The 21400-nt window shown below is 58.9% G+C and overlaps 1 protein-coding gene across 9 annotated transcripts; it reads right to left on the bottom strand.

Moving 5' to 3' along the window:
• Window positions 1-1271: 1271 nt before the first annotated feature.
• FBF1 (Fas binding factor 1) lies at window positions 1272-19110 on the bottom strand. 9 transcript variants are annotated; one of them, XM_036341673.1, is made up of 30 exons: window positions 18193-18432; window positions 17884-17968; window positions 17307-17334; window positions 16641-16682; window positions 15064-15157; window positions 14371-14431; window positions 13885-13935; window positions 13247-13388; window positions 12585-12662; window positions 11930-12049; window positions 11479-11617; window positions 11252-11385; window positions 10686-10785; window positions 9459-9935; window positions 9236-9361; window positions 8978-9066; window positions 8751-8809; window positions 7949-8077; window positions 7715-7815; window positions 7383-7589; window positions 6430-6537; window positions 6204-6343; window positions 6009-6127; window positions 5010-5132; window positions 4741-4926; window positions 4147-4323; window positions 3923-4060; window positions 3682-3799; window positions 2629-2738; window positions 1272-2034 (listed from the first exon to the last, which is right to left on the bottom strand). In XM_036341673.1, exons 1-30 carry the CDS (start codon window positions 18300-18302, stop codon window positions 1951-1953), a joined length of 3675 nt encoding a protein of 1224 aa, XP_036197566.1. In that variant the 5' UTR covers window positions 18303-18432; the 3' UTR covers window positions 1272-1950. The 9 variants fall into 9 exon arrangements, 7 of the variants coding, with proteins under 7 accessions (XP_036197566.1, XP_036197563.1, XP_036197564.1 ...); XM_036341670.1 differs by lacking the exon at window positions 18193-18432 and adding exons at window positions 18516-18580; window positions 18817-19110 and having other exon boundaries at window positions 4741-5132; window positions 6009-6343; XM_036341671.1 differs by lacking the exon at window positions 18193-18432 and adding exons at window positions 18516-18580; window positions 19005-19101 and having other exon boundaries at window positions 4741-5132; window positions 6009-6343.
• Window positions 19111-21400: the final 2290 nt, after the last annotated feature.

The raw sequence follows: 21400 nt of genomic DNA, 5'->3' as shown, positions 1-21400 counted from the left end.
AGAGGTCTCTCAGCCCGGCCTGCATCCTCTCGCAGTCTGGAGCCCTTGGGGGATGTCCGACTGCCGGCTTAGGCTCCCCCCTTCCTCCCCCACGGGGAGCAGGCCTAAAGCCAGCAGTTGGACACCCTTAGTGCTGCCGTGGAGGTGGGAGAGGCTCCCATCACTGCCACTGCGCTCACCAGCTGTGAGCCTGGCTTCTGGCTGAGTGGCACTGCACTGACCACCAGGGGGCAGCTCCTGCATTGAGCATCTACCCCCTGGTGGTCAGTGTGCATCACAGTGACTGGTCATTCCACCATTCGGTCTAGTTGCATATTAGCCTTTCATTATCTACTAGAGGCCCAGTGCACTAAATTTGTGCACAGGGTGTGTGTGTGGGGGGGAGGGGGGGTTCCTCAGCCCGGCCTGCACCCTCTCCAATCCAGGATATCCCTCTTGCAATCTGGGACTGCTGGCTCCTAACTGCTTGCCTGCCTGTCTGCCTGATTACCCCTAACCACCTCTGCCTGCCAGCCTGATGCCCCTAATTGCTCCCCTGCTGGCCTAATCGGCCCTAACTGCCTCTGCCTGACAGCCTGATCACCCCCTAACTGCTCCCCTGCCTGCCAGCCTGATAGCCCCCTAACTGCCTCTGCCTGCCGGCCTGATCACCCCCTAATTGCTCCCCTGCTGGCCTGATCACCCCTAACCACCTCTGCCTCGGCCCCTGTGACCATGACTTTGTCCGGAAGGCCATCTAGAAGATGTCTGGTCTAATTAGCATATTATACTTTTATTAGTACAGATAATAATAAAAGTGTAATATGCTAATTAGACTGGACAGCTGAATGACCACCTGGACAAAGCCGGGGCTGCGAGGGCTGAGGCTGCTGCCACGGCTGCGAGGGCCGAGCCACTTGCATGAATTTCATGCACTGGGCCTCTAGTATAGGATAATACCATATAGATATTTTTAAAATTTTAGGTATTTTTAAATTGATTTGAGAGAGAGGGAGAGAGAAACATCAAAACACTAGTTGACTGCCTCCTGCATGCACCAGGTATCAAACCCACATGTGCCCTGACCCAGAACTGAACCCACCACCTTCCAGTGTATGGAATGACTGTGCTCCAACCAAGCCACACTGACCAGGGCTGGAGAGATCCTTAAACACACAAATCAACATCCTGTTTTGTTTGTGGATATGTACATACAGAGTGAAACTGTAGAACCAGAAAGAGAAGGGCTATCTCTGAATCCAATATGGCAAGAAATGAAAGGTAGTTGGATTAAAAAACATATAGCAATTTAATGTGTCCAAGATGAAGGCTGTAGATTGTGGGTAAACAAGTTCCCCCTGAAAGCTGTTCTGCGACAGACACACAAACTGCCTGCTCAGGGCCCACTCAGCTCGCCGCCTCTGCCTTCGTGCTCACCAGGACATGTTCCTTCCAAGTAATTCACAAGTAATTGCGATTCCCACCCTCTCCTGCCCCTGCACCCCCACCCCTGGTCAAGAGGACAGAGGCCCTTCAAAACACGTGGTCCGCCTCCACGTCCCCATCAGGGAGGGGGCCCTGTGCTGTCTCTGCTGGCCTCAGGTGGGAGGGCAGGAGGCTGCTTGGGGCATCCCTGGAGAAGACCCCCTGCCTCAGAAGAGGCCCAGGTGAAAAGATCCCTCAACCACCTGCCTACCGACAAGGGGAGGGGCCCAGAGAACCAAAGCTGAAGCTGACAGTGTCTGGGGGCAGAGACATTGCCAAACCCGGGGCCTGGGGGCACCTGCCTGCCTCAAGCTGCAGCTGGCGTGGTGGGAATGCCCTTGTACCCTGTCTACTTGAAGAGTTGTTATCAGGCCCTGGGCATCTCAGAGCCTTCCCTGGGCACCCCCTCCCTGGAGCTGGCAGCCAGGGGGCGCTAGGACAGAGTGCCAGGGTCCAAGTCTTCTGTTGAGGAGGCAGCAGGGCCCTTTAGGCTGAGTGGGATGTCATATTATAGGAGGCTTTCTTCAGGGTCTCCAGGAAGAACTGCTCATTCTCCAAGAAGTCTTGGTCCTGAAAGGCAGAGCTGGGTGAGCACCCCCCTTTGGCCCCCTCCTGTACCGCTTCCGTGAACAGGGACACAGGCTCAAGGGACTGAGTAGGTGGGTCCCTGGGTGCTACGGGCCAGCCCTCACTCCAGACCCCTCCCCACTTACTCCCTGGCTCTGGGAAGCTGTGAGCTGGAAGCGGGGCCTGGAAGGAGCAGGCGCACTGGCGTGAAAGACCAGGTTCTGGCAAGGCCACTCGCTAGCACAGAACGTCACTCCCTAAGCCTGTCTGCAAACTGGAGAGAAGCATCGCCTGCCTTGTAGGGCTGGGGGAGGGCAACCTTTCAGCACAGAGCCTGAAACAGGAAGTGCTGCCACTGCTATCACAGGGTTACTGTGAGGTTCCCTGGCAAGAATATGCAATGGCTCGAACAGAACCTGGCCGACAGGACAGGTCTGAGACGGTCCCCTCCCGGGGGTGGGCCCAGCCCTCCTCAGGGCCAGGACGTGCTCCTCTCTGACTGCCCTGAGTTGCCTGTCACCGAGGTGACCACGAGGACCCCGGTCCAGGGGGAGTGGCGGGCCTGGGTGGCGTCCGCCTTTGCTATGGGATGCTTACCTCCTCAGCCGTGTGTTGCAGCAGCACCAGCTTGGTGTGGCGAAGCGAGGGGCCCGGGGTGGCTGATGGCTGGATGCCCTGAGGATTGGCGGGAGCAGGAGCCATGATGGCTGAAAAGGATGAGGAGGAGGTCAGGGACCACGTGTGGATGGGAGGGCAGGGGGGCCACAGCCTGTCTCCCGGGGGCCTTCTTACCACGCGGAGGGGGAACCGAGGACCCACCTTCTCCACCAACTCTCAAAAGGCTTTGAGAACGCTCGGGGGATTTTACCTGGAAAGTCTAATTCTAGGAACTTATTCAAGGGAAATAATCAGGCAAAAGTGCAGAGATCTATGTACAGATTTTCACTGATGTGCTGTTTTTCTTAGTGACAAAAAAATCACCTAGTAGAAAATCATTAAAAGTATGGAACAGCCTCATAATGGAAGCTTATACTGATTAAAAATTATGGTTAAATGTTTAATTTCTGATCCGAAAACATGTTCGATATGTATATTTCCAAATTAAAAAATCAAGGTACGAAACAGTATATGATAGGATGTCAATTTTGTTTTTAAAACTGATGCAGTCTAGAACACTACGCACCAAAACGTTAAATATGGTTGTCTCTAGAGTGTGCGGTTGAGAGTGACATTTTATAAGTTTTCTTCCCTCTATTTTCAAATGTATTTTTTAAAATATATTTTTATTGATTTCAGAGAGGAAGGGAGAGGGAGAGAGAGATAGAAACGTCAATGATAAGAGAGAATCACTGACTGGCTGCCTCCTGCACGCCCCACACTGGGGATTGAGCCCGCAATCCGGGCCTGTGCCCTTTGCTGGAATCGAACCTGGGACCCTTCAGTCCGCCAGCCGACGCTCTATCCACTGAGCCAAACCAGCTGGGGCCAAATGTATTTTTCTATAATGGACATGCATTCCTTGTGTAAAGATGTTTTAACAAGAGGACTTTAAAACCAGCTAGCCCCTCACTTGAGTGGAGGGAGGTGTGGGCAGATGCTCCTGGCACTGCCCACCCGATAGTCAACGTCCATCCTTCCGGGGCCACTTACCACTCGGGCCGGAGGCTGCCAGGCCCTGGGCCTGGGCGAGTGGCGCCACGGGACCAGAGGGCAGGTCCTGCCGGACATGGTTCAGCTGCAGCCTCTGCTGGGCCAGACTCAGACGCTCCTGTCCCCCGTCCCCAGAGAGAAGGACACGGCCGTGAGGGTCTGGAGGTGGGGGGGTTGGTGGAGCCAGATGGGGGAGCAGGAGCTGGGTGGGGGTGGGGGTGGGGGTGGGGGTGAGCCTTGCCTGGTGCATGTGCTGCTCCTGTTGCTGCAGCCGCTCCAGCTGCTGCTGCACCAGCTGTAGCCGGGCCTGGTGCTCTGACTGCACCTGCCGGGCCTCCCGCAATGCCCGCTCCCCCTCCTGGTACTTCTCCGAGGCCACCTGCTGGGAGACCACCTGGGTCAGCCAGGCTGGCTGAGGACAGGCACTGCCCAGCCCCGCCGCGCGCCCAGCTGAGCTGCCGGGACCTGGCTCATCTTGTCCATCTCCTCGGAGCGGAGCCTGACGCGCAGGGCGGCGGCGCTGACCCGCTCCTTCTCCCGCCGCAGTTCTTCCCGGTCCCGCTCCAGAGCCTCCCGTTCGGCCGCCAGCCGGTCCTCCTTGTTCCGGAGCTCACTGGCCCGGATCTTCAGCTCTGCCTGCTCCTGGACATGGCAAAGCCTTCACTGCTGTGTCCTCTCGGGAGCTGAACTAGGCTCTGCTCAGGGTTTGAGGAGCCCCTGGCCCGCCTGCCTCATTGCAGTGGCTCCATCTGATCCTGATTCTGGGAGAAGGGGGCGGGGTAAGGGGGTCCCAGAACCAGTCAGGGAGGCCCAGGGCCATGCCTCCGTGCTGCCTCACCCTGGGCTCAGCTTCTCTGAACGCCCCTTTTTCTATCTAAGTCCTGGGGATTGACGAGGATCGAATGAGCAATGTGTGTAAAGCACGAGGCCAGCAGAATGAAGCTGTGACTATTATATGATGATTGTTGCTGTGCCCTTTGCTGAGCTGACCCAGCCTGATGGAGGAGCAGACAGTGAGGACCGGAAGGAAAGGGCAGGGCTGGCAGCTCGGGGCTCTACCTTGGCCAGGCTGATGAGGGTGCCCTCCCGCTGGGCGTCCACCTGCAGCGCCCACTCCACCTCTCGCTCGGCCCGCTCTTTACTCAGCTTCTGCTGTGTGAAGAACTCGGCCCACTCGGCCGCCAGGCGCCGCCGCTCCTCCCCACACTTGTGCATGACGGACTTCTGCTCCTCCAGCAAGGCGCTCTGGGACGAGGGTGCACAGGTCGGGTGGGTGTCCTCGGCATCACGGCAGGGATGGCCGCTGGAGACGGTGTGGCTGGACTCACCTTGGCCCTCTCCAGCTCCTCCCGCTCCATGGCCGTCTGCTGGGCCAGGACCTTCCTCTGCTCCTCCAGGGCGCGCTGCGTGGACTCGGCCTTGGACTGCTCGGCACTCGCCCGCCAGCGTTCCTGGGGCAGGGCTGGGAGTGAGCCCTCGGGGCTCCACCTGCCCCGTCAGGCCTCGCTGCTGCGCAAAGCCCCCCCGCGCCCCCCGCACTGCGTCACCAACACCTCCTTTCCAGAGAGGTGTGAGCGAGGGACGCGAGGAGGACTCGGGCCGACCGCGGGGCTCAGGGCACCGGGCTGAGGCTCAGGGCCCTCTGCTGGGAGCTCCGAGGACAGCCGCGTTCCCGGCCGCTGAATTGCCAATGACAGCACTCGCCTGCCTGTCTCCCGTCAGAGCAGAGGGTGCGTACGACACTGCGGTGCCAGGGAGCGCAGGGCACACACAGCACGAAGCGGGATGGCCTGGCCCGAGGCAGGGCTTCGTACAGTTACCCCGTGAGGCCTGAACACACAGGTCCAGGACACAGACCCTCTCTAGCTGCACCCTGCTCGCCACAGGCACCGTGACAGCACCAGGGCTCTCTCTGGCTAGTGGGTAATTTTCATTTTTTTCTTTATTGTTTCCTGTAGTTTAATTTTTTTCAGTGAAATGATCATGTTATAACCTAGTACAAAAGAAAGGAAGGGCATTTTCTAAAGACTACAGCTTCCTCTTATATGTAAGCTATGCAGGGAGTTCAACATCTTTCCAATGTCACAGGCACCAGCCGTCACGACAGGTTCAAGTGCCTGGGAAGAAAGTGGGACATGCAGGGCTGGGCAGAGGGGCTCACGGCCGTGGTGAGGGCGCTCGCGGAGGTGGGGATGGGGGGGCCGGGGCAGGAAGGGGCAGGAGACATTGCAGAGGGAAGTCCCGAGGCCCAGGAGGTGAGCTCAGGGTACCACTGAGGATCCCTGGTGCTCTGGGAGATGGGCCCCGCGGGGTGGAGGACGGCTCACCTGCTCCAGCAGCCGGCTCTGCTCGCTCAGGCGGGCTTCCATCTTCCCGATGACCTGCTGGAGCCGGCCGCGCTCCTCCTCCATGTCCCGCTGCTGCAGGCCCAGCCTCTCCTGCAGCGCTGGGCAGCCACAGGACATCAGTGTCCGCCCACCTTCCCATTGAGATGGGAGGGGCGGAGGCAGGCCAGGCGGTACCTCGGAGCTGCTGGTCCTGCTGCCGGAGGCCCAGCTCCCGCTCCTGGGCGGTGGTGAGGTGCGAGGCCTCCACGCGGGAGGACAGCTCGTTCAGGCTGCTGGAGAACTGCCCCATCTGCTCGATGACGCCATTCAGGGACCTGGGGAGGATCCGGTCACCCTGGCCTGGGGACCCCAGCACCGCCCCCTGGTGGGCAGGGCCTGGACCGCGGGACCACACACATACCGCGTATGGGAGGTGGCGCTGGTGACGGCCTCGATCTCTCGGTCCTTCAGCAGCTTCAGCCGCTGCAGCTGCTCCTCGTGGTCCTTGCGCATCTCCAGGACGGAGGCCCTGCAGGGCGTGGGGGGCGGGCTGTGGCAGCGTCTCCAGGCAGGAGCGTGCTGCCGGCGCAGTGCCCCCAGGCCTCCCTTTCTTCTCCGGGCACTGCCTCAGTTTCCCTGGCTGTCAGCCTTAACGGTCTAGGTGCCTTAATGCCACATCCACTCTCTAAGGCAGTGGTTCTCAACCATCTGGCCCTTTAAATACAGTTCCTCATGTTGTGACCCAACCATAACATTATTTTCGTTGCTACTTCATAACTGTCATGTTGCTACTGTTATGAATCGTCATGCAAATATCTGATATGCAGGATGGTCTTAGGCGACCCCTGTGAAAGGGTCGTTCGACCGCCAAAGGGGTCGCGACCCACAGGTTGAGAACCGCTGCTCTAAGGGGCTGTTCCTCCCGTCATTCACTCGGAGGAAGACAGGTGCGCCTGGACCCTGTCGAGTGTTACGGGGCTGCCTGCCTCATCAGCCAGCTCCCTGTGCACCTTTTCTTAGTTCCGCTCTAGCCTAGAAAGGCAACCAGAGCGCCATGCCGGGCGCCCAGTGCAAACCACACCAGGGTTCGTCGAGTAACTAGACCTGAGAGGTCAGCAGGCGAGGGGGTTGACCTGGGCCGAGTTAGCCGCCTGCTTGCTGCTGCCAGGCCCAGCCCAGCCAGCCCTATGGGCACCCACCCCACTCTGTAGGGCGATGCCCCTCTCATGGGCGGGATGGGTCAGTGTGCTGGCCTGGGTGCTCACCTCGGTTCAGAGGCACGGCTTGGGGGTGTCATGGCAATCAGGCTGCCCTGGCCACCCTAGAAGCCTGCTCCCCTGCCCGCCCGGCCCTGGGCCTGGGCCTGGCCCTCACCGCTGCAGCTGCCGCAGCCGCTCCACCTCCTGGTCCTTCTCCTGCTCGGCGGCCGCCAAGCGCCGCTGGTGCTGGGTGGTGAGCTCGGCCCGGGCCTGCTCGGCCGCCTGGCAGTGCGACAGGTACTGGGCGGACAGCTCCTCATTCTCTCTCCGCAGTCGCTCTTCCCGTTGCTGGTAGGAAGTTTCTAGCACCTTGATGCGGCTTCTGCCAACAGAACACCCAGCTGTGGGGCTCAGAAGGTGAGGGCGGCCACCGGAAGGGCCTCCCCGAGCACATGGCTGGGGCAGGCCAGGAGCCTTGGGGGCCCCGAAGGCCCTGGGCAGGGGTACCTGTGAGCATTCTCGATGAGCTCCAGGTCGGTCTGGTGTCGCTGCTGCAAAGTCTCCAGCAGCAGCTTGTGCTGGGCCCGCTCCAGCTCCAGCTTCCGGACCTGAGACAGCAAGAGAGACAGCGTGGGGGGTGGGAGGCAGGTCCCTTAGGTCCCTGGGGAAGCCTTCCAGCCCACTCAGTGATGCCTTCCATCGCAGCCCTGCCTCCACCCTCACCCGGGCCCAGACCCTCACCTGGGCCTCCCGCTCTGCCAGCCGCGCCTGGCTCTGCAGAAGCTCAGCCTGGAGCTGGGCGGTGCCACTCTGAAGCTGCACCTGCGCGGCCAGGAGCTGCTGCTGGTATCCTGTGCCCGGCAGCAGGGACTGAGGAGGTGAGACATGCTCCAGGTTCGGCAGGGCGGGGACTCAGCAGAGCTCAGGCCCTCTGCTCACTGAGCCGCCCAGGCCCTGCACCTGATCGGGGGCTGCAGATGGGGTCAAGGACATGACACCAAGCAGCCGAGGAAGGGGCCCCGGAGAGTCACGTGGTCCCTCCTTCCTCAGGACAACAGCCTCCCATGGTGGTCAGACTCCTAGACAAACGCTACGTCCCCACTGTCTTAATGACGACGAAAGCTTACGACACGCCTTTGCTGTCAGCCTGTTTCCTGCCACCAACCCCCATCTCCAAAAGGCCCTGGGTTACCAGGGACATGGTCCTCAGGCCCAGGGTCAGAGGTGACGCCACACCTGGGTAGCAGGTGGAGGCACGGAGGGAGGGTGGCCAGGATAGAGGCGGCTTTCTAGATGGAGCAAGGCACCTGTAGCCCTGCTTTCGGATGCAGCATCCTGGCCACGCCACCCGGGTACCACCTCTAACTCCCCATCGGTGCTGGCAGTTGGCACCAGCTCTGCCTGACAAGGCTCAGTGCAGGAAATGCTGGGGGGAGAGCCGGTGCACTCTCTGCCATCCTGCAGGTCGAACCACTGCCGCGCCTCTAAGCGGGGAGCTGCATCATGGGGCTGAGACCTGTGCCTGTTTGTCTGCCTTCCCTACCTGGACGGGCACAGCAAGCCCTGTGGGATCCTGGGAGCTCGGGAAACGCACTGCAGGCTCTGGAAACAAACAGCAGAGAGCTGAACTGGAAGGAGGCCCAAGGTCTGTCTCTGTTTCTCCAGGACGTGCGCGCGTGTGTCCCAGCATCCCTGTCTTCTGGGGGCCCCGAAAGAAGCTCAAAATGCCTCTTTCTCACCCAGATTTTACCCCCAAAGCAGAAAACAAACCAGTGCCGGAGAGGTCTCCAGGGACTGTGTCCTTCTTTGAGTCGCCTGCATAGAGGGCCAAGACGGCTGGGTTCCAAGTCACGGGGGCCCTGAGGACACGGGGTGGGGCGGGGGGGGGGGGGCAAGAAAGGAGAACAGGTCATACCCTCAGCTGGAGAGGCCGTGGGTGGCAGTTTCACAGTGAGGCCTCAGTGAGCAGAGATGGGCCTGGCTGGGCCCCCAGCCTCTCCTCACCCCCAGCCCCGGCTGCAGACGTACCCCGAGGCAGCAGGCTGGCCAGGCGGCTTTAGTGCTGCTGGTCCTGTGGTCCCTCCAGCAACTGCTGGCTCGAGCCCTCGCGGGCTCGCAACAGGTTGGCCGAGGAATTCTCCTAAGTCCGAACCCCTGTGCAGCCCAGAGGGAAGCAAGCACAGGGAAGAGGTGGTGCTCCCGCACCCGGCCCAGTCCTCCCTCCACTGGAGACAGCAGCCCGAGCCCGTACCTGCTGGAAGGGGGTCGGCCCGCTGCCCCCACCGAGATCTGGCCCTTAGAGGCCGCAGCACGCTCTTCTCTGGCCAGGTCTCTGGCCTTCTTCAGCGACAAGGCATGGCTCAGCCAGTCCTCCTCTTTCTCCGCAGACACTTCCGGCTGGGAGGGCCGGCTGGCTTTGGCAGGGGGATCTGCACCCTCGGGTGGTGGCTGTGCCCCGGAGGAGGAGAGGGGCAGCCCAGCTGGGGCAGAGCGTGGGCCTGGGGCAGAAGGCTGTCTCTCGGGATGGGGCATGGAGGGTGTGGGGAGTGCGGAGCCTCTCCTGCGAGGCTCTCTGGTGGGAGAGGGAGGGAGTAGGTCCTCATCTTCATCCTTGAGGCCCAACCAGTCAGCCCCTCCCTTCCTGGGGGCGGTGGGGCTGGTTGTTGCTGGGGCGGCCTGCTTGGAGCCTGGTTCCCCCTTGCGGTCTATGCCATCTTCTGCAAAGAACCTACTTCCAGACAGAGAGGAGGGGGTCTAGGGCAGGGCAAGCAGCCTGCCCCAAGAGCCCCCATCGGTCTTCCCCTCTGCGGCGGGCGGGGTGACTGCCAGGCCCACACCAAGGAGCCTGGGGTGCCCAGGGGCTCGGCACAGCCTGAGGCCCTGTGAACACGGTGCCCACACCGTTCAGGGGGCAGCGCGGCAGCACAGACACCTTAAAACCCATCGCAGGAACCAGGACAATCCCACGTGCAGTGACCAGGCCCAAATGCCAGCCAAGGCACACCCGTCCAGAGGGAAGAGCTGGTCAAGTGGTTTCCAGCAGCAGTCATTTTGTTCCCGGCGCCTTTACCCGGCCACTGCCTGTGTGTCACTGGCCGGGCAGCAGGGATTGGAAGCGCGTTGTGTGCAGAGGGTTATTTAGAGAGAAAGAAGGGCAATACGCCCAACATGGCATAATGTCAGCAACCGCGAAGTCTGGGCGAAGGGCAGGAGGGAGTTCTTTGTACTGACTGTTCTGACAACCTTCCTGTCAGCTTGAAATTATTTTAATATAAAGTTTAAAATCTATACTGGGAGAAAAAACCCTCCTTCAGCCCATTCTCTTCCTTCTGCGGCGGCTGGGAGCGGAACTGGGCCTGTATATGTAGGTGGGACTGGGCGGCCTCCCCCTTCCCTCACACCCGCAGAGCCCTGAGCCCCTGTGCAGAGCAGCCTGGCCTCCCAGCAGGACTGTTGTGGGAGGGTGAGGCCTGCCTACCTGCCTGGCTGCCGGCGGGACTGCCGGCCCTCGGAGGAGCCCACGGTGGGCTGATAGGCCCCAAAGGTGAAGTCCCCGTTGGCCCAGGTGTCTTCTATGTCTGTGAATGAAGGAGCCTGTGACCTAGGGCAGGGGAGTGACTCTCTGTCCTGGCAGCGTGGCGTGTCAGGCGAGGCTGCTCTGCAAGAGGCGGGCGAGGGGCTGGGTGTCACCCACCCAGCACTGGGAGACCGCGGGGAGCCCTGCCCACAGCCTGGAGGTGAGGCCCCGCGCCCGAGCTGCGTGTGTAAGGAGAACGCGCCAACCCCTGGGAGGCGCCTGAGCAGCACTGCGTGGTCTCACACGGAGCAGGTGGAGGACGCAGTGAGCTGTGACACTGTCCTTGTGAGTCAAATGCCATAAAAATAAAAGCAGCAGCATGGAACGTGGTGATTATTACTTCATGACACTCGTCTCCTTGGTAAACGGCACAGCGTGTGGGCCCGATGCAAAGCTTAGTGCTTGTTATGGGTTGTGGCAAACCTGCTCTCGGGCTCCCCACCTCCCTGTCCCGCCGGCTTCCTCACCCTCTGGCCTCTGGCACTTCCCGTCCAGCTTGAGCTCCAGGGGCTCCCCGGTGCCCAGACGAGCCAGGTGTGTGGTGGCCGCGCCTCGACCCAGCAGCTCATCCAGCGTGGAGCGAGCAGGGCGGGGCCCTTCCCTGCAGGCGGACACAGGGCTGGTCCGTGTGAACAGAGGGGCTGTGCCCACCCTCCAGCTTCGGCCAGGGCCCCTGCCCTCTGAAGGGCCTTACTGGTCTCCTGGCTGCCTCCTCTCTGCTCTGGGGCTGTCTCCAAACCCCAGGGCGGCCATGAGGTCGTCCTCATCGTCAAAGAGCAGCTCTTCTTTCTTCCGGACGGGGGTGTCCCCAGGAGTGAGGGGAATGGAGGGACCTGAGTGACAGGACGCAGGGCACAGTGCAGGCATCCGGCCCTCAGCGCTGGTGCTTGGATGGGTGGAGGCAAGCGTTTCCCTGCAACCCTGACCTCTGGCTGGGGCAGCCGGCATCGAGCGCCTGGTCGGCCACAAGACCTGACCCCCCCAACCCGCCCCACGCCCAGGTTCACCCCCCCGCCCCCCCCCCCCCCCCTCCCCGCTTCTTAGAGATGAAAGATCTCCCCGCCTGGCAGGTCTCTGCTTGGCACCGGAAAGTTTGGTGAGCGACCGCTGTCTGCTTCTTCCCGGGACAAGAAGCCCCCTCCTACCTTGGTCTCTGGTCGGGACTGGGCTCTTTTCAGAAACCGCTTTGCCCTCTGTCCCAGGCAGCTTCTTGGTGGTTCCTTCCTCATCGTCGGAGAGAAGTCCTGCCAACGGGTCTTCCAAGTCTTGGGGAGGAAAGCACAGGTCAGACCGAGGCTGCGTCAGGGAGACAAGCCCTGCGCTGCGCTGCGCCGGGGGCTGCGCTGTGCTTCCTCCTCCTCGCTGCCCCTCGGCCTCTGGACACAGCCCGGGCTCCTCCCAGGAGGGAACGGACAGTGGCCCTGGGCCTGTGGTCCAGCGTGACTGTGTCAGGCCGGCTGGGACCCCAGACCCTGCGGCTGGCACAGTCTTCTGGAACCATCCCCGGTATCGGAAGAGAAGTCAAACACCTGTGCGCCCACGAAGGGAAAGAACGTCTACACTTTATAAAATCTCCAGCGTGATGTCTGGCTCCAAATTTCTTGCAAATCAGTTCCCCAAGTATCCGGTGAATCCACATTAGTCCCGCCCTGGACTCATGAGGAATTAAATCAGCGGCCCCAGCCCTCTGCTCCTTGTCTGACACACACAGCAACGGGGCTGCGGGCAAGTTTGCGTCGCCATGGCTACTCCCTCCCCACACCGAGTGTCCCAGGAGCGTGGCTGGAAGGCCTGTGGTACCTTCGAAAGAAAACTTCTTGTATTGATGTCCAAAGCTGCTGGGAGAGGGGGAGGGCTTCTTGGTGGGAATGATATCCCCTGCAGAGAGAAGACAAGGTCATGGCCGGGGCCTGGCCAGGCGGCGCGCACTTCTCCCAGGTGGAGCTCAGGGGCTGGCCGTGGACTCAGCCATGGGCGGTGTCTGCACCTCCCTGTTCTCACTCAGGCTTCCGGCAGGACACATGGTCTGAAGCTCTCCGCCCAGGCACCAGGCACAAGCACTCCAGGGACAGGCACTCGAGGACACGGGTCTGGGAGCGGCCCGGGCACCAGGCACAGGCACCCCAGGCACAGGCACTCGAGGACACGGGTCTGGGAGCGGCCCGGGCACCAGGCACAGGCACTCCAGGCACAGGCACTCGAGGACACGGGTCTGGGAGCGGCCCGGGCTGCCACAAAGCTCTCCAATGGCCGCAGGTGGCTGCTCCAGGAGCTGCCACTGGGCGCAGAGGGACGGGGACAGCCCTCGGAGGAAGCTCGCCTCGTCCCCCTCCCGCCATGAACACTCACACACAGTCAGCTCCTGGCCTCCGTCCCAGGCAGAGAGCCCCCGGGGCAGGAGAGCTCCCTTCCCAGCATCTTCCAGTCGCCAAAGCCTCGGGTCTGAGGCTGTGTCCCCTCACCTCGCTCATGGGCAGCCAGCGGAGCGGCGGGCTGGGGGCTGCTAGGCAGCTCTTCCTTCCCAGAACCCTTGGCGGCGCCGTTGTGAGGGGCTCGAGGAGATGTCTTCAGACCCAAGAGGTCAGCATCCATCTCGTCCAGATCCTGGAAAGGGGGGGACCCCACGGTGCTCAGCTGTGGCTAATCCTCCATGCCCCCAACACTGAGGTTCAAGTCTTCAGAACCGATGTCTTCAAATCCAGGGTCCAGGTCAGCTTGGGTCCTGACTGACCAGAGGAAGCCGGACTGGAGGGGACTCGGCAGGGGTGGGAGGATGTGGAGACAGGCTGAGAACAAGCTCCAGAGGAGATCGTTTCTGTCTCCGCCTTCCCCACCGGGCAGCCAGGTGAGCCTGGGGGGGCAGGGGGGAGCTGGCCATGTCTCAGAGGCCTGGGCCTGATGTGTCTGCGTGGGAGAACCTCTGAACCAGGAAATGGGACTCATCCCCAGAGGGCAGAGGGCAGCAGCTCATGATGAGCCCCATTCTTGCCCTGGGAAGGGCTCAAACGCCATCGTGAGGGGGAGAATGAACGCGTGGCAGGAAATATCGGCAGCCCAGCCCACCCGGCTACCAGAACCCGGAACGCAAGCCGCTTCCTACCTTCATGGCCTGGAGCAAAGCCAGCGGGTCTGCATCTGAGACGTCGGAGTCCTGAGGCCACCGGAGGGGAAGGACGGGGTTAGTCAAGGGCCTGGCAGCTGCTGTCGGGGCCGGAGCAGAGCTCGCCAAGGGGCCTCGCCAGGAGCCTGCCCTCCCGAGGGCCGGGTGCTGCCTGAAGTGGAACCTGCCCGGGTGCGGAGGGCCAGAGAGGCTGCCACTCCGCTTCCTCCCAACGGGAAAGCCGCTTCCAGGGCCTCAGCGCTGCCCTTCCCGCCAGTGACGCCCCGTGGGGCCCCCTGTGGACACCCAGCTGCCCGCTCTGCCTTCCAGGCCGTCTCCGCGGGGAGGAAGAGGATGTTGCTCTGGGCATTGGGCAGCCCTTGGTGTTGTTTGGCTTTAGGAACTGGCTTTGCAGGGCCTTCGAAGCCGTCCTGTGAGCAGCCCTGGGCCATGACGCCCACCTCACTGCCTCGGGGCCAGGCTCACCTCGGCCTCAGCTCCCGTCGGGTCGGCCATGGTGCCGAAGGCGTCCTGTTCCAGGAGGAACCTGCAAAGGGCGGAATGAGCACCCCTTACCTCCGCGGGCGGGCGCAGGGCAAGTTTGCGTCGCCATGGCTACCCCCTCCCCACCCTCGAGTGTCTCAGGAGCGTGGCTACGAAAGGAGGAACGGCCTGGAGAGTCCGGGAACCCGGAGACGCTTCCCCGGAGGACAGAGCTGCTGGAGGAGCTTCGCAGGCTCCCCAGTGCCGTGACTTTTAACTTTTAAAAAAAGTAGAGCCTCTTCAAAACCAAAATCTTAAAACACAACAGGTAAGAGAGAAAAGCAGACCTGCTTCAGCTACAATGAAGGGGAGGGCGCTCACAAAGCTCCCTGCTGCCGCTCAACCGTCAGAACCTCAGAGCCACTGAAAATCACCAATCCTCTGAGCGCGAGAAAGAAACGGAGGCTCAGAGAGGTTCAGGAATTGCCCGGGACACACAGTGACGGAGCAGGTGCAGGTGAGACCACGGCCGGGACCTCTGGCCTCCAGCCCCACCCTCTTCCCACTCCCCGAGGCGGCTCCCCTGAGCAGCACTGAAAGGCAAGGCGGGCACCCCGTCAGCGGCAAGCAGGGGAGGGAGAGGCAGAGCCTCTGGGCGGGCAGGTCGAGGCACCCACCCGTCCCCTGCTTACTCACTCTGTCCTCGCCCTTGCGGAAGGGAGCGCCTGGGCGACGCCTGTCTTATCTCTGGCACGTGGTGCCATTTTCACAGGCTTCTCAGGTAGTGTCGCTGGAAAAAAAGAAAATAGAAAAGATGTCTGAAATGAAGATGAAATGGGGTGCAGGCCCCCCAGCAAGCTGTTGCCCAGACCCCCGATGGAGAGAAGGGCCCCTTTGAAGGAAGGAAATGGGCCCCACAGGACATCCAGCCTAAATGCCAACTGGTGACAAATGAAGACCACGCCCTCCCCACCCCATGGAAATGCAGGAAGAACAATGCACTTCCGTGGCCCAAGCTGTCGGCTGGAACACCAGGGGCTGTGCCTGCTGGGGGGCCAGGCGGGGACCTCAGCCTTGCTGCCCTGCTGTCCCGGGAGCTCTGCGTGACTCTGAGGCCCTGCTCCTCGGAACATCACCCACGGACATGCGGGTAAGTAACAAGTGTCCAGATAAGGACCGCTTACAGTGCGCCAAGTAAAAATGACCTTCTCCAAAGAGGATAAGCAAATGGCCAATAAATACACGAAAAAATGCTCAAAACCATTAGCCATTAGCAAAATGCACATCAAAACCACAATGAGATGCAACTTTACACCCACGAGGATGGCTAGAGTCAAGCAGACAGACAAGATCCAGTATGGACAAGGGTGTGGAGAAACGGAACCCTCCCACACTGCTGGTGAAATGTGAAATGGCGCAGTTGCTATCAAAATAGATTGGCGGTACCTCAAAAAGGTAAACGCAGAGTTAGCATACAGTCCAGTAATCCTACTCCTCGGTTTATACCCCCAAAGCACTGAAAACATATATCCACACAAAAACTTGTATATGAATGTTCATACAGCATTATTCCTAACAGCCTAGGAACGTGTGGAAACCACCCAAATATCCACCACCTAATGGCCGAATAAACACAAGGTGTCAGAGTCACACAACAGAACATTGCCCAGCCGTGGAGAGGAACGAAGAAAGAGACCTTGAAAACATCACGGTAAGTGGGAGAAGCCAGAGGCAAAAGCCACTTACTGCATGATTCCACTTTATATAAAATGTCCAGAAGAGCCCTAACCGGTTTGGCTCAGTGGACAGAGCGTCGGCCTGTGGACTGAAGGGTCCAGGGTTCGATTCCAGTCAAGGGCATATACCTGGGTTGCAGGCACATCCCCAGTGGGGAGGGGGGTGCAGGAGGCAGCTGATTGATGTTTCTCTCTCATCGATGTTTCTTACTCTCTATCCCTCTCCCCTCCTCTCTGTGAAAAATCAATAAAATATTTTTTTTTTTTTAATGTCCAGAAGAGGTAAATCCGTAAAGAAAGGTCGGTGGTTGCCTAGGGTTGCGGGGAGGAGAGAATGAGGTGTGACTGCTAATGGGCATGGAGTTTCTTTCTAGGTGATGAAAATGTTCTGGAATTAGACTGTGGTGATGGTTGGACAACTTTGTGAATATACAAAAAGCCACTGACACATATACTTTAAAAGAGTAAATTTTATGTGAAATGTATCTCAATTAAAGAAGAAGCCTACATCAGGGGATTCTGGGAAAGGGCACTTACTCTCATCCCCCAGGAGGTCCTCAAGGACGTCATCAATGGAGCCTGGAACAGAGGGGGCGGCATCGCGACTTGAGGAGGAAGAATGGTCCTCACAGCCGCACGTCTGGAGCCCTCACCCCAGGACCTCAGGGCCCTCAGACGCTGGACGTGGCCCAGCTCTCTCTCACTGGCCACGAGACGTCTTCTCATTCTCTGGCAACAAGCCAGTCTTCCAGGCTCTGAACAAAGCCCGGCGTGTACTGGGAAAAGTGCCCGAGGTTTCTAGGCGCGTACAGGCTTCTTTCACACCGACCGCCTGCTAGAACCCTTCCCCCCGGGACCCCTCCAGCAGGACTGTCCGGGGCACACCGCCTTGGCCACTTCTCCGCAGGCACGTGGGGACCCCACCCAGCTCAAGTGCCTTCACCACCCTTAACCCCAACCGAGCACCTCCGGGTACAGACCCCAGTGGGAAGGATTTTTTCCCAAGTCCCATCCCTCGTTTAATTTCTGAGTTATGCGAAGGGCCACTGGGGCCGCATCAGGAGCCCCCGGAAACCAAAGCTGCCAATGGAATTACGGGGAAACCGCCAGGAACATTCAGACTCGGACACATGTAGGTTCCTTTTGGCCCCACGGCGGGGAATTGTTTTTGGCTGACGGGTGACGTTCCTTCTTGACACTCACCTCTCAATCCCTTCTTGGCCTTTGGTGCCTGCAATGGGAGAAACAAATCACTTTAACGAAATCAAACCATGAGCGTGTGTGGAAACCGAGAACAGAGAATGAAGTGCTGTGCCTTCTGCTAAGGCCCCGGGGAGGGGGGAGCACAGGAGCCCTTCAGGCTTCCTAGGGTTTCTGAGGACAGACTCGCTGAGAGCATGGAAACAGCCCCACAACGCCGTGGATCCACTGTGGGTGCCCCCTCCCGCTCCCGCTCCCTGCAGAAGTCTCTCCTCCTCCCTGAACTCCAGGTGCCACTGGCAAACCCTCCCAGCCAGGATGCACCGCGATTGGGAACGCTCTCCTCGCTCCCACGGCCCCAGCTCAACACCAGCCACAGGCTGCACAACGCCTCCAGCGGGATGCTTGCTCATCGCTTAACGAGAAGTTCCAGATCCACGCGACCTCCGGTCACTCACTCTCCTCCAGGGACCACATCCGGGTCCCGTCACCCAGTCACCCAGCCCCACGGACTCCATGCAGCCAGGACTTGGGGCGGGGCAGGCTCCCATCCCACACCTCTCACCCCGCATCTGCCTACCATCGCCAGGCTTTGGGGCTGCCTGCGGCCCTTCCAGAGCGCCATCCAACTCATCTGAACTCTGCCCACACCAGGCTCCTGCTCCCTAAGGAAGAAACTTAAAGTGGTTGCTTGAAAAGGACGTCACTTGAACCATGCTCGAGCCCGAGGCCTATCAAGGCTTCCCTCACTTGGCCCATTCACTAGAGGGCGAAAGCTACTTCCTAAAAGTTCCTTCGAGGGGAGTAATGCAGGTGCGAAGTAAAGTGCGCTCGGTCACTTGTTGAGCCGTGTGGACTCCGATAAAGTGCAGTTTTCCGCATCCCTTACCGGAAAGAGGATGCTGAGACGGCAGGTACCCGTCTTGGAGAGGAGGTGGGGGGCCTGGCACTGTGGCCAAGGCCCCTTCCCGGGCAGCACCAGGACTGTCCAGGAGGCATTCGGCACCAACAGCGGACCAAGCGCTGGCTACTCGCTGGCAGGACACACTTTCACGTGGAAATTTCTTCCTTCGCACCAGCTACACCCCCGTCTCGCCCCATGTATTGGGCTGTTTTCCCGAGACCGATCACTATTCCTCCATGGCCGCCTTCCCCCCCGCCCCCTCCCCCTCCCCGCGCCCCCGGAACCGACCTGCGGCCCCCGGAACCGACCTGCGGCCCGCCTTGGAAGGAAGGGGTCAGAGGGGGTCATCTTGTTTCTCCGCTGTCGGCCTGTCCTGTTATTAGATGCAAAGTTTATCTGGGGTTACATACAGGGGCCACTCTGAATGTTCGTGTTTCTTTTTCTCTGTAACGGCCATTTTCACGACCTAAAAGTGCAAACGCGCTTTGTCTCAGCACATCCAGGCCCTTCCGGTCACTCCGGCGGGTCGGGCCCCCGCCTCCCAGACCGCGGGGCTGTCTAACGGTCGACAAAGGCCACGGGGCCACGAGCACCGTCATGTCGTCGCACCTGCTCGGCCAACTCCGTGCGTCGTTTTAAAACCCCGAGCCTGCCCCTGAGCGAGGGTCCTCCCGGGGGCACCCCCTCGGTCCCGATGCCGCGTCCCTCCGTGCGTCCCTCCGCGCACCCAGCCCATCTCGACCGCAGCGCAGCCGACGATCCTCCCAGCCCCGCAGCCCCGGGTTACGCGCCCTTCCCTTCGCGGGAGCAGCCCCTGGGACTTGTCCGAGCCATAGCCCCGGGTCCCGGCCCAGCTCGGTCAGGCCTCCCGCTTCGGAACCCAGCCGATGCCCAGCTCTCTGTCGCCCGGCTTTTGAAAGAGGAGGCACGAGGCATCCTGGGAGTTGTAGTCTGAGACCCGCTCACCTGCCGGGACCAACGGAGCAGGAGACGCTAAGATGAACTACATTTCCCAGGGTGCCCCGTCGCGGCCGTTAGCCGAAACCCGGCCTCGGCTCACTACTCGGCCGTTGCTAGGAGCTGCCTCAACGCCACTTTGGGAAGAGGGCCCCCGACTCCAAGGAGAATACATCTGGGATCTAAGACAGAACACTCTTCTGTGGGCTGACTCCTGACCGGGAGGGCGTGAGAAATGTGTTAAGTTTGGAAGCCTGACACGTTAAGCCATAATTACGTATTTATACCAAAGCTTAGGGAAGTGGCTGTGACCTAACTGTTCAATGAAGAAAATCAAAGATGCAACGCCAGAATGAAACCCAGTCCCATCCCCAATAAAGACACACAACACGTTTTGTGTTAATTACAGGTTTTATTAAGGGCCTTTGGATTTAACAAAGGGAAAAGGGGTGAGTGGTTTGGCTTACCCGCAGGCCAAACAGTGTTGGTGGCTCACCCCTGTCCAACCGTGACTGGCATGCTATGGACCCGCGCACCCGACTGTACTCCCGTCCCCGCTGAGTGTCCAGCCAGGGACGGGCAACAACGCAGGCTAACTGCAACTTGTCAGGCAGGAACCAAACTCAAACCACAAGTAAAAGGAAAAGGGGTAGCAAAGAAATTATACACTCCAGCGGATACAAGTCCTACCCTTGAATCCACAGCTATTGTGAATAAAATGGTTTTCACAAAGTAGTAGTCAGCAGTCTGAATATTATGTGGAAGATTTGTTACCTAATCTATGAAAGTCAAGACTATTGTGGCAAAACAACTTATTTTGGTTCAGAATTCTTTTTTAACCCTTTGCGTGTCTTTTACCAAAAGTGCTGGGAGCGCTTTATTTTAACATTATATGTTTTGTTCAAATTTTTTTTTCTACTAGTATTTTATAATGCAATCAGCAAACCATATATGTCAAAGATGAAAACAAATGTAGTGAAGGTTTCCTTAAGTTTTTGAATATGTAACTTCATTTACTTGCGATTCATAATTTTTTTCCTAAACTGCTGTAAAATCAGCAAAAATGCCTTGGCAATTTTAGCATAGTTTCTGGGACATTGGTTGGCACTCAAAGGGTTAAAAATTTGAGAGAGAACCATTGATTTGTTGTTCCACTTATTTATGCATTCACTGGTTGGTTCTTGTATGTGTCCTGACTGGGGATTGAGCTTACAAACCTTGGCCTACTGGGACAATGCTCTAACCAACTGAGCTACCTGGCCAGGGCTGGTTCAGAATTCTTAAAATCACTCCCAATTTTCCATGATCTTCCTGAGATAGTGAATGGTTCACTTAAATTTAAGGCAAAGTCACACAAACAACGCCCCCCTTAGAATCTAGGAATATGCAGATCTGCAACAGCTAACATCTGGTAACTCACTCCAAAGAGTCCTTATAATTCTGTTTACTGTCATGGGCCACAGAAATAGTTACTGACAAATTTAATAAGTAAGCACAGCTAAAAGCAAAACACCACCGCCACCATTTTTATTGACTTCAGAGAGTGAGAGAGAGAAAGGCCTATGAGAGAGAATCATGGATTGGCTGCCTCCTGCACGCCCCCACACTGGGGACGGAGCCCGCAACCCGGGCATGTGCCCTGAACAGGAATCGAACCGTGACCTCCTGGTTCATAGGTCAATGCTCAACCACTGAGCCACACCGGCTGGGGGAAACCACCACCATTTTAAAATGAAAAGATCTTTAGTCATTTACCTATGACTTGCTCTAATCCTCCAAGTAAAATATTGAGTAATAAACATTCAATTAGTTGAGATGATCTCTGTGTTACTCCATGCAAATGACCAAACCTTTATGGGCATCAGGAGAATCAACAAAGACTCCTAGGCTCAGGCAGAATAAGCAGTTTCCTGGCTCTGCTCCTTCTCCAGCCGCAGGAGCAGCTGCTGCTTCAAGGCAGCCTCTAGCCCAGGGGTGGGCAAACTTTTTGACTCGAGGGCCACAATGGGTTCTTAAACTGGACTGGAGGGCCGGAACAAAAGCATGCATGGAGTGTTTGTGTGAACTAATATAAATTCAAAGTAAACATCATTACATAAAAGGGTACGGTCTTTTTTTTTTTTTTAGTTTTATTCATTTCAAGCAGGCCGGATCCGGCCCGCGGGCCGTAGTTTGCCCACGGCTGCTAACTCCAGGCATAGCTTCCACGTGTAAAAGGACCAGCAGCGTTAGAAGA

This window comes from Myotis myotis, unplaced genomic scaffold (genome assembly GCF_014108235.1).
Source record: "Myotis myotis isolate mMyoMyo1 unplaced genomic scaffold, mMyoMyo1.p scaffold_m19_p_17, whole genome shotgun sequence".
Taxonomy (NCBI): Eukaryota; Metazoa; Chordata; class Mammalia; order Chiroptera; family Vespertilionidae; genus Myotis; species Myotis myotis.
This window is presented reverse-complemented; position numbering and strand designations above follow the sequence as displayed.

What these genes read in the sequence shown, in the direction of transcription:
- FBF1 (XM_036341669.1), bottom strand. Translation starts at nt 18,302, where the DNA reads ATGCCTCCTGGACAGTCCTGGTGCTGCCCGGGAAGGGGCCTTGGCCAC. An exon ending in CAAGAAGTTTTCTTTCGAAG is followed by an intron (nt 12,050 to 12,584) that starts GTACCACAGGCC and finishes TTCCTCCCCAAG; the next exon opens with ACTTGGAAGACCCGTTGGCA. An exon ending in TGGCAGAGCGGGAGGCCCAG is followed by an intron (nt 7,816 to 7,948) that starts GTGAGGGTCTGG and finishes TTGCTGTCTCAG; the next exon opens with GTCCGGAAGCTGGAGCTGGA.